At 33.1% G+C, this 12,431-nt stretch overlaps 2 protein-coding genes and 1 long non-coding RNA gene across 16 annotated transcripts in view; 2 read left to right on the top strand and 1 right to left on the bottom strand.

Annotated features, from left to right (window-relative positions):
- Positions 1–455, top strand: part of mrpl13 (mitochondrial ribosomal protein L13) — a 45,181-nt gene extending 44,726 nt beyond the window's left edge. Inside the window, 1 exon segment of the mRNA NM_001020534.1 lies at positions 333–455. Within this exon segment, the coding sequence (NP_001018370.1) occupies positions 333–357 (25 nt within the window). The 3' untranslated portion in view covers positions 358–455.
- Positions 456–2,108: 1,653 nt separating this feature from the next.
- col14a1a (collagen, type XIV, alpha 1a) overlaps positions 2,109–12,431 on the bottom strand; it is a 320,593-nt gene continuing 310,270 nt past the window's right edge. For 6 of the 14 annotated variants that reach the window (XM_087286725.1, XM_087286726.1, XM_087286727.1 and 3 more), the window contains one exon: positions 2,109–4,815. In XM_087286725.1, coding sequence (XP_087142851.1) covers positions 4,532–4,815 — 284 coding nt within the window. In that variant the 3' untranslated portion in view covers positions 2,109–4,531. Of the gene's footprint in view, positions 4,851–7,486; positions 7,736–12,431 lie in introns of those variants that run through there. The other 8 variants (XM_087286731.1, XM_087286734.1, XM_087286737.1 and 5 more) reach the window with 5 other exon arrangements.
- LOC147840212 (uncharacterized) lies at positions 4,413–7,309 on the top strand. The gene is made up of 2 exons (XR_015511188.1): positions 4,413–4,996; positions 5,498–7,309. It is a non-coding gene; the product is annotated as an uncharacterized LOC147840212 (long non-coding RNA).

Below are 12,431 nucleotides of genomic sequence, written 5' to 3'. Positions count from 1 at the left end.
GTTAGACTGTTTGTTCAATTCCCTCTCTGGCTCCTCCACTAACTACCACAAAAAAATATATATAATAATGTTTTGCTTCTTACACCTTCTTTACATGCCTGAAACTTGCCTACAGCTCTTATTCATTGTTGCTCTTATAGTTGTGTAAATTGCTTCCTTGTCCTAATTTTTCATTTGCTTTGGATAAAAGCGTCTGCTGTAAATGTAAATCAGTAAGGAATGTCAGAGTTTCTGTTTCGAACTCTTTTGGAATTTAATATAATTTGTAAACGGGCATCTATTTTTTGATTCTTGAATAATGAGTTCTATTTTCTGTTTTTGTGTTTTCACAGGCCTGAAGACTACAGGATGAAATGACCATCGCCATGCTGCCAGGCCTGGAGTTCAAGAACACATGTTGATGCTTTTTTATATCGTTAATGTGAAATAAATTATCTCTCAAATTCTAAACAAAACCGAGTTCTTTTGTCAATGTTTAGCATTTATGGTTAGTATTTATAGGAAATTAAAAAATGTCTGCCCTTCCCTAGAATGAAACGGTCAAGTTTTATTATTTTTGAATTCATTCAGCACATCTCTGGGTCCGGCAGGAGCACTGTTAGCTTAGTTTAGCATAAATCATTGAATCGTATTAGACCATTAGCATGTCACTCAAAAGACCAAAGATTTTCTATAATTTTCCTATTTAAACCTTGACTCTACTGTTGTTTACATATACTGAGGCCAAAAAAGGAATATTTGCTATTTTCTAGGTTGACATGCCTAGGAACTATATTCCTGGTGTAACTACATTACTACATTCTGGTGTAATAGGAACCGTGGCTACAGCAAGAGCAATGATATTACACAGCAGCTGGGAATAACCCCCAGCTGACACCTTCCAATGTGACTGGCACACACTTCCTGTGCAAGCAGGTGGTTATTTTGAAGGAAGTTAGATCATTTTGAGGTGCTGCATAATGTGCCTGCTGCAACCATGGTACAGCAGCAAAGTTCCTTGATTATTACACTGGAATTATAGTTCCTAGCCCTATCAACCTACAAAACAGAAACTTTTTCATCAGTCATGTTACACAATGTAATAGAAGAGTCGAGCATTAAAGAGTAAAATCATTAAAACTTGTTGTTCATTATTGAGTGAGATGTAAAATGATCTGATTCAATGATCTACACTGCAAAAAAATGCTTTTCTTGCTTAAATTTTTTGTCTTGTTTCTAGTCTAAATATCTAAAATTTCTTATATTAAGAAGCATTTTCTAGACAAGCAAAACAAATTGTCTTGTTTTAAGAAATAAAATGCCAATACAAGCAAAATAATCTGCCAATGGGATAAGCAAATTAATCTTGTTTTTTTCTTTTGACGTAAGATTATTTTGCTTACCCCATTGGCAGATTAGTTTGCTTGTTTTACGAAAAAAAACTCACTTAATATTGGCATATTATTTCTCAAAACAAGACAATATGTTTTGCTTGTCTAGAATATTCTTCTTGATTTAGGAATTGTTAGATATTTGGACTAGAAACAAGACAAAAAATCTAAGTAAGAAAAGCATTTTTTTTTGCAGTGTATGCTAAGCTAAACTACCCGTACTCCCGCCAGATTCAGAGATTGACTGAAAATTGTGAAACACAAAACAGTTTAACTCTAGTTGAACTGTAAAATTAGCCTTTTTTAAGCACAAACGCATGCCAAATAGAGATGAATTTCTTGATAAACCCTATTAATTTAGTCTTGACTCTTCAGTAATAAAGCTCAGATTCTTTGGTCTTTGCTTGTCCCGCAAATGACTTTACCATCCACTCTGAAGCCAGATCCAGCTCTAATTCAACTGCCGCTTCAGCCCTAATTAACGTCATATGACTCTTTAAGCCCTTTCTGATGCTACTTTGGCCTTTTTGAAGTCTGCTTAGCTCATTAAAAAAAACACTCTGCTGACATGGAAATAAAACGCCCTTGTTAGTCAGCGCAATGTTGGCCGCATAATTTTATAAAAAGGTAAAATTGACTTTAAGAAGCAAGAACAAGTTTATTAAAAAGGAGATTTGTTACATTTTAAAATGTAAAATTGAGCAATTAGCCACACACAGAATGGAAAACAAGAAGTCATTGTGGCAGTACAGTTTTATTGGTTACAAAAAAACAAATAATAAAGTAAAAATAAATAAGTTTGTGGATTTGAAAGGTCTGTTATGAGCGGACGGTAGACCACAGGCCTAACTCTGACTCTTCAGGTCTCTTTCACAGTGACAGAGCCATTGGAAACAGGAGCACGGAGACACAAAAGATGCCAGGCTGAGCTCTTCTTTATACAAAAAAAATAAACAGTCAGAGAGCTTTTACTGCATCCTCTGCATGGCACTATACCACCATATGGAAATAAGTTCACATAATACAGTTACAGTTCAGACAAAATGTGTGGCGTTACATGGGGTGTTGCTGTAAAGGACCAGTGGGAAAAGTAGGTTTGGTGAGTGATTATAAGAATTCAGATTTTTATAAATAACTGCTAGTGATGGGAACATCAGATGGAGCAATTTACTTCTGTAAAATAATATATGTTAAGCAGCCGGTTCAAGATGAAATTCTGCAAACATTCGTGAAATATGTAACATAGTAGATCACCAATTTGCACTTAAAAATAAAATAAAACACAAACTGTACAGACACCCCTTATTGTCATTTATAAAAAGATATGGACGACATTTCAAACCGTTGGCTGCGAAAATCATTTTGTTAATCAGTGTTTTTGTTGTTTACCCAGCAAAAAAAAAACTTCATTGAGGAGTCCAGTAAGTATTGTGCTTTTTTTAAATGGAAAATATTAAGACTTTTCTTCAGACCATAAATTGTTATTATTATGTTTTAGGTTTTTAGGTTACATATTTATCACTTCACTGGCAGATTGGTGAAGAATGCATGTAAGTAAGTTTAGTGAGATTAATCTTTTAAGCATGACAAAATTGGCAAAAATTACAGTTTGGAAAACTAAAACTGAAAATGTGTTCAGTAAAAAGGAAAAGTATTTAATTACTATTATTATTTTACATATTTCCCAAGCATGCAACAATCATACAAGTCCCTTTTTCCTTAAGATTATTAATAATAACAAAACATATGATTATTGTCATTGTTAATAATAATAATAAGTGTTGGGGGTAACGCATTACAAGTAACACAAGTTACCAAATAATTTTACTTTTCTAAGAAGTGAGGTAACGCATTACTGTCCCAAGCATGCAACAATCATACAAGTTTATTTTTCCTTAAGATTATTCATAAGAAAAATATATTATAATTTTATTGTTAATAATTATAATAACAATAACATTAAGTGTTGGGGGTAACGCATTACAAGTAACGCAAGTTACCTAATAATTTCACTTTTCTAAGTAAGGAGTGAAGTAACGCATTCAAAAAACGAAGTAACCATTAATATTGGAGTTACTTTTAAAAAATGTAACAAAGTCACTTTAAATTCTGCACACATTGTGAGAATACATAAACAGATGAAAAGGAAGATGGCAGGGCCTTACATTTCGGTGAAAGAAATGATCTCATTATTTTGTACAGATGGAAGAAAAAGGAAAAGAGGATTATCTCAATGGACAGTTGATTTTACTTTTTAATAAGACAAAAAGTACAAAAGTAGTAAATGCATTGCTTTAAACTTTTATTAATCTGTATATATGCTGCATATAGAGCTCTGGGGTCAGGAAGTTCTCAGAACATAATGTTATCTTACACCAAATTTTTAGCTGTTATTATTTTATATATAAAGAAAATGAGGGTTATACAGTGTGTTGTTAATTGCAGAGCTCTGAAACAGATCAAGCCTCAGCCAGGTCAAAATGAGAAACTCAAAAGTAAAGTATCACATTACCATAAAAAGTAACTAACTAGTTACTTTTTTGGGAGTAACTCAAATTTGTAATGCACTACTTTCTAAAGTAACATTCCCCAACACTGCTAATAATACAGTTAATGATAATCAAATTTAAATTATTATTATTTAATATTATTATTGGTATGTAGACAACAATAATACAATTAAATAACATTATTATAATGATGTCATTTCTTTTTATCATTGTCGTCAACAACAATAATATTAAATATTTATCATTTAAATTTCATTATTATCATTATTGTAAAGCTACACTGAAAAAAAAAAAATTAAATCTGCCAATGATTGTCAATTATAATATATATTTATGCTGTAAAATGTCTGTCTTCATCTTCAGAATGTTGTGTGTATTTTACCTAGACAACAATTCAAAAACACTCATTAAGAAAACGTATTTGCAGAGTTCCTCCTTCAGCTTTTCGTTTCATTGGCTACATGCAGCCTCACAAAAGACAGAAAAGTCACTGAATGAATTTCGGCACAGTTTAGTTCTTTTTTTTTTTTTTCTAATCTTCACTCACCCGCCCCAATAAGGATGCATATAGCAGGCACTTTTCGGATTTCCCTCGGTCCAATCCTGCAGGACATTCTGCTGAAAAGTGTTTGTATGTGGACGATCTGTCGGTCACCACAGCTCTTCTTCCTTCACATGCTCCTGCGGCTGATGGACGATGCCCTCTTCAGCTGTGCTGCGGGTGAAGCGGCGTGCGCCGGGTGCCCTCATGCCCGCCGTGTCACCAGGGTGTACGGGGCCAGGCCTGGCGCCACGGGGGTCGGGGTAGCTGGGTTGGTAGTATTGAGGAGGGTAGGCCCGGTAGCCGCCATAAGGGTCATCCTCCTCCTCATCCTCAGGGTTGTAGTTGGTGGCGGGGCCGTAGTTTTGGTAGGGATTGGAGGACAACTGTTGTACTATGGGAACACGGGGGAATTAGATCGATTGCCTTCTTTTTTCAGTCACCACCACCAGGGGAGCAGGTGTCGAGTTAGAAAGAGTGAAGGAAACGACAAAGAATGAAGGAACAAAGTCAGTGCAGAAAGGAAGAAGAGAGTTGTTATTGTCATTAGATTAGTTCGGACTGATGGATCAACAGTTAATTGTTAGCATGACTTATTTAGCCCTTGCTGGTAAGTGTTGAACCTGGTTAAAATAATTGTTACTGGCAGCTATTTTTTTATGAGGAATGAGTATGGCTCTTATACTATACAGTGATTGATTTTGGAGGGTTTCCAAGCCCCAAGTATACTTCATTTTTGTATGCACATTTGAAGGTCAGTGCATAGTGTTCGTGATGCTAATTTCGTCATGTGAATAGTAACCTATGTAACACCAAAATTTTGTAACATAACATGCACACCATATATTTGACCCTGGACCAAAACAGTCCTAACTTTTAGTTTTTACAAGTTGTGGTTTATGCATCATCTGAAAGCTTTACATTATAACTTTTTTTAATTTGACAATATTTGGCCAAGATAAAACTGTAACAATCTGGAACCGGAGGGTTCAAAATATTAAAATACTGAGGAAAATCTTGGTAATAGTGTCCAAATTAAGTTCTTACCAATGTATATTATAAATAAAAAAAATAAGTTTTGATATTTAAAGTAGGAAATTTACTAAATATATTCATGGATCATGATCAGCAACTAAGTAATGTGTATTTATATAGTGGAATAAAGATGACTGGGTTGCCATGATGGGTAATTGTTGATGGAGTGAATTTGCCCCCCACCCCCCACTCTTTATGAGAAGTGCCATGGGATTTTTTTATTATTATTATTATTTTTTTTTACCACAGAGTTAGGACCTTAGTTTAACTTGGTTCAGTGACAGTATATAAAGTCGCCGTCACTATACTAGGGCATTAGGGCCCACACAGACTGCAAGTTGAGTGCCCCATACAATGTATTTTTTGCTATTGCCAAAAATATACACATGCGATATCAGCCAAGTTTTGTGATGCAGCGTAACATGCATGCATTTATTTATTTATTTATTTGTTTGTTTGTTCGTTTATTTATTTATTTATTTATTTATTTATTTATTTATTTATTTATTTATTTACTGCATCCACAAGGTGGCAACTGTCCCAAAAACATCATAAACTGAATGGACAGTAATGCATGAAAAACACAATTGTGGATGATGAAATAAGTCAAATAAAGTAAAGTAAGTCCAAACATGCTCCTGTGCCTGCCAAGCAGCTGTCATTAAGACATTGTTATAAATAGTTTTTTTAAGTATTCATTAGCATACAAAAGTTTAAGAATATCAAAATATTTGTACTTAACACGTCTAAATAACAATATACAAGTATCACAAAATGATCACAGGTGCCTAGTCACTTGATGTTTTCAGCTCAGGTGATTGGCTTAAATAATAAGAAAAATGGATTTCAGATCAGCTGTTTGCGGGGGTTCCGTGATAATCCAGCAGCTGCCACTAAGATGAACAGAAATGCTAACAGATGGTTTTCTCTGAGCATAATAATAAGACCTCACCTTGATTTAGATGTTCACTCTTAAAAAGAAAAAGTTTTGCAAATGTTTTTTTTTTTTCCATTTCTGAACGTTAATGTGTTGTTGATGAGTTCGGGACCTTAATTTTAATTGGTAAAACTATGTTCAAATTGATTGAAAATTACTCTAAAAACATTCAACACTTACCGGGCGAGACATGTCTTTCTTTTATTTCATTTTTTGGTCTATGGGCACCATGACAATGTGTTTCTATGGTTCTAAGTATTTCAGCAAATGTTAATGTTTGTTAATTATTTAAGCATGAGTATAAGTATTCTAGTATATGAATAACCCCTTGCTGGTGTTATGTCAGCATCATTTATATTTCATTTTGAGACCATAACCTCCTCAATCAAACTAGATATTCTTATGTGAGAGATACATTCTGTGCACATTTATGGAAGCTCATAATACCCGAATTGTTGGTGGAATATTGAGTACATATATACACTCAGAAAAAAAATCTGTAAATTAGCAGTTTTCCTAATTTTGTGATCCATGTTTTTTTTTTTCTTTTTTTTTTATTTGCTTTTGAATTCCATTACGAGACCTGCATTTTTCTTCCAACATTAATTCATGTTCAAAAAAATAAATAAATAAAAAGGGACTTTTATTGACATTTTTAGTTTGAAGTACTATTGTCTAAGTTGGTGGTAATGATCTGCCAGTACATTTTTTGTGACTTAATTCTTTAAATATTATTTGAAGAGTTCAGATGCAAAAACCTCCAAGTGTCATCTGAAATTTCCATACAAAATGAACATTTTCTTCTCCTTTGTTCATTTTGATATATTTTATTTTAAAGATCAGGAAAATGACTTATTCTTTGCCACAAAAGTGATATTACAGAACACATACAGGAGCCTGATAAAAATGCTCATTTTAGAAGAAATTTTCAGATGGCTTTTACAGGTTTTTGCATCTAAACTCTTTATTTCTTATACAATATATTGTTTCAAACTAGTAATGTCAATAAAAGTCACTTTCATTCACTGTGTTACCCTTTTGGAGCCTTTACTTACAAGAGTGTAGATTTCAAAACCTCATAAGCCAAAAAAAGTGCAAGAAAAGGTAGAAAACACTTTATAATCAGCTTGAAAGGAGGGTTAAAAGATAAGGGCCTTCAATGGTGGTGACATGTTGAGTGTTGGAGAACCAGAGAGAACCATGAGTTCAGGAATGTGTGGAAAAAGACCTTCCCCAGATATAGTCTTTGGTTTGGGCGCATGGAAGGGCGTGGGATGAAGGAATGAGGGAGAGAGGAAAGACTCTACTGTTTCTCAGTAGTCATTCTCATACTGATCTGGACCTTCACATGCAGGTGTGAGACAGTGAAAAAGAGGAGAGAGACACTGCGGTAAGTGAGAGCCCCATATAAACCACACCATGCTCTAAACAACACCTCATCTGCCAGACCGACTCACACTTTAATCTTTACATAGTGGCGTTTGAGAAAGAGAGTCAAGGATTCTCAATAAGGCATTAAAACCTGGTCAATACTCATAAAACGCACGTTCTCTCATTAGAAATGAAGTATTATCCCAAAGATGAGGGCTGAATAAGTTACAGGGCAATTTGCAATACTATTAAGATTTTATGCTGACTGTGAAAGCTTTAAGCTATAACCTTTATAGATCTTAAAAGTGTTGATGCAGTATTTCATCTATTGAGTGGAATATTACACTGTCATTTAACAGCCTTACATGGCAAAAACCCCAGAGAACATTAGCACACTTTTTCTTTTTTTCAGAGTACAAAACTGCAGTAATTTGTGGGGAGTTCAGTAGAAAGCTTTGCTAGGATCCGATAAATCAATTATTTAAAGAGTGCTGTCCATTTCTGTCCAGCCTCCCATATTGAAAATGTCTCACTAAAATACCACATCTTCTAAGCGCACAGATCACACTTAAACTTTCATAGCATTTAGACTCCATGAGAAATTTAAAAGTCGCATAACTGTTTGGGAAGGGCCAGCTTTATTGGACTAAAAGTCAGACCACTCGTGTAAAGCCATGGCTCATGTTCATAAGCAATTATGGAAATACAGTCTCAAGTGAAAATGTGAAAAGCGCTTGAGATTGTTAAAGAAGATAGTACAGATTGTTCTCTCCATAGTTTGCTCAATAGTATGGAAGTCTATTTCCACCAGGTGAAAAAATATAATAAATCATGCCTTAGTCATGTCAAAACTATGACTTTATGGCTTAACCCTTGTGTATTATTCAAATTGACCACCCTTTCATTATGTTTTTGACCGTTTTTACCTCATTGACTTCCATTATAACAACATGTTTTGATTGCAAAGCCATGACACCATATAATCATGCATTATTGATTGTTGGTGGTTTTCTCTGTTGGGAAGTGGTAAAACTTGTCATTTTTTACTGTTGATCATCAGTTAGAGCCACATACCCTAGAAAGGCCTTTGCAAAAACAAAAAAAAAATAAAAGCTGAAAACAAGTTTCTGGTTTTAATATGGAGTAAGACAACATTATAGTGTGTACACACTGTAAAACCCTATAAGTTAGGAGTGTCCAATCTCGGTCCTGGAGGGTCGGTGTCCTGCAAAGTTTAGTTGCAACCCCAATCCAGCCCTCTAGGACGGAGTTTGGATACCCCTGAAATAAGTTAAGGTAACTCAAACCATTTGAGGAAACCGATTGCAACAAACCATTTGGGTTCAAAAACTAATCCTAATGAGAACTTAACCCATTTGAGTAAACAAAACAAGTTAAGCACATTAAAACCCAATAAATGAAGAGAACTCAAACCAATTGAGTTAAAAAACTCATCTATATTGAAGTTGAAGTTATGAGGCGTTTAACTCGTTACCTTAAACACTGAGTTCAAAACTCTTTTCAAATGAGTAGAATTAACTTACAGTAAATTTTGAGTGAATTCATTTCATTTTATAAAGTTAAATGTTGGGTTTTACAGTGTATAAATACACTTACTATGAGAGCTGAGCTGCTTTTTTTCTCATATCATATTTATTATTTAACACTGTACAGTATATAACTAATAACAAATTGTACTTCTTCCCAACAACGTAAAAAATGCAGGGTTCCACACAATTCATTCATGTTGTCCCAACACAAATCGATTGAGTTAACTTAAGCTAACACCTAACAAATTTATGTGGATTAAACATAAAACAATTAAGTTGTCCCAATAAAATCTCAAAAATTGTGTTGTTTCAGTTCATTTTAATTAAGTAGTTTAATTGAGTAAAAAAAAAAAAAAAAAACATTTTTTTTGGAGTAAACAGGGAAAACAACCAACTATCAAGAATAAAAATATGTTGTCATGGTTTTGCTATCAAAAAAATTGGTTATCGGTTATTGGAAGTTAGAAGGGCAAAAACTGCCACCAACATAACAAAAGGGTAGTATTTTTGCTCGGAGTGTATAGTTGAGTTTTTGGAAAATTTCAAAGCATTTTCCCATAATATGTGTCAAAATAAGATTCCATTTGCTGAAACACAATTGTGGCCAAATTAATTAAAATCAGTTCATAAAAACATCCATAACAGCACACAAGTGTTAAAATCCCAAAAGATACTTTCTCATTATTATGACATGCTTCACACATCATAAAGAGATAATAACAATATATTTATATGAAAATATAAACATATTAAAAACATGTTTGGCTATTTGTGTTTAGTTTCAGTGTAGCTGTTAAACCTTATAAAAGTGTCTTAAAAATGAGTGAAAAATGAATATGCAACTGAGGTATTTAGAAAGATTTATCTAGTGTCTAAGATCGGACACTTATATAATGATCAAATACAATAATAAGGATATAATGATAAAATAAAAGAAATATATTTGTGGGCTAACTTGCAAAAGTGCAGCCTCTCTCTCTTGCTCCGAAACTATTGTAATCATATGAACAAGGCAAAGGCGCATTTGCACACTGCACATATGCGAAGCAAATCAAAACAATGGGAAAGAAAGTTATTATTATGAGTTTTTCATTATTATAAAACTCTTATATGTTATTACAAAAAAGTCATTACTATGAGTCATTATTACAAGTCATTATGAAAAAAGTTTATCATCATGTCACGTTAAGACCAAATTTTGACTTTGAATCTTGTCATTTTTACTTTAAGCCATAATATTTAATAGTTTTGAATTTATAAATCATAATTTTGATTTGCCAAATTAGAATTTTTACTTTTAAAGTCATTTTTAATCTAGCAGAAAATAGTCTTCCATACAATAGTAACAATTCCTAACTTGAAAGTTTCATGTTTTGTTCTTGCTTGCAGTTTAATTCTTTTATGTTTATTTGCTCTGGACCAGAAAGTGTCTTTTAGCTTTGCATGTACAGTACATGTACCTTCCTTCTTAACCCAATTATGCTTAAAAAGCATCAACTTGTCTGGTGTGGTTATGTAAACATTATAACCGGTTTTGCTTTATTGGAGCAATGGCAAAAAAACTGATCAAAGGACTACTTTTTTGCCAGAGTTACTGCTATACCTATAGGCAGACCTATAGTCTTCATGCTAGGGGAGCCTCCATATTGGTTAAATCTTTATGCACAACTTAAATAATCAAGATGAGCAGCAAAATTTGTTTTTGTTCATTGAATAAAGATGCATTGCCTTTCACATTAAGTTTTTTTTTTCTTTTCTTTCTAAACTAACAATCTGACCATTTTAGTTGTGACTGTAAAGTACTATACATTCAAACTGGCCAATGTTCTGAAAGTTAGCACCAGTTCATGATTAATCAGTTGCATGTTTTAGTCTGTTTTTAAATAACCACCATACACATTAATCAGTAGAGATATTGATTTAAATACCACAGTAAAGAGGTTTGCAAGTCAAGGAGCAAACACATTAGAATAAAGTAAAAAAAGTTCTAAATTCTGTTATATTTCTTTAAATACGTCAAGGTGTTTTAATTTAAAATAAGCACACAATGTTAAGAATATATCAACTGTTCGATCTTCTGTTCTCTTCACTCTTTCACTTAAGCCCTATTTAAATAGGATTAATATTACCTGATGACCTTTAGTCAGAAATAACTGCAGAGGTTGTGATCTTAATCCTGTGCAAATAGATCTTTGTAATTATAAACACAAGCATCTTCATTTTTTTTTTCCACAAGGGGGCATTATAAACACATTAGATCACACTTTATTTTATAGTACAATTCTTGCTATTAATAAACCATTAACTCTGACTAAACTCCTAATTTGCTGGGTCTTTATAGTTTAGGTAGTCTTTAGAATTAGGGATCATGAAGTAGTATGTACTTCATATGTACTAATAAACAATCAATATTTTAATAATAAACAGGTAATAAGGCACTAATTATCAGTGAAATGTTGTACTTAAACTGTATTACCACATATTATAAATTGTGTTGTCCATAGAAAAAATCTGACGATTATATCTGAAAACTGGCAAAAGCATGCATAAACACAATTTATTATCAAAATTTACTGATATATTATTTCTATTTAAATTTATATAATAAATTTGTATAAAAAATGAATAGTAATCTTGTAAATGGTGCACAATTGAATCCTCCAATTAATATTATATGAAGTAAACTCGATATAAAAGAAACTCTTCGTCATTTTTTTTTAGCATCCTTTCATCTTCCTTATGGCTATATTGCCTATTCAGTAGTACAGGGCAAGTCCGAGCATGAGAATTAAATCCTCTCTGAGCCTCTCTATAACTGACAGCAAGTCAAAACTCTGCTATGTACACAAACTTGTTTACAGTAGATTTATTGGAAGGAGTTGAGGAAATATGGCTGTTGCAATCTCCCCTTCAAGACTAAAAAATCATCTTCAAAAATAACAGATGGCTTTCTCTGGGTATTATAGACCTCTCCTTGGTTTAGATGTGCACTCTTAAAACATAAAGATTCTTGATTGGCATCTATGGTTCCTTTCCATTGGCTAAATGTTTGTGTCGTTGATGAGTTCTGGACCTTCAATTTAATTGGTTTAGCTATGTTTAAATCCATTGTAGATT

Source organism: Danio rerio, chromosome 16 (assembly GCF_052040795.2).
Source record: "Danio rerio strain M-AB ecotype USA chromosome 16, GRCz13ab, whole genome shotgun sequence".
Taxonomy (NCBI): Eukaryota; Metazoa; Chordata; class Actinopteri; order Cypriniformes; family Danionidae; genus Danio; species Danio rerio.
The sequence above is the reverse complement of the archived record's forward strand: the minus strand, read 5'-3'. Positions and strand labels throughout refer to the sequence as shown.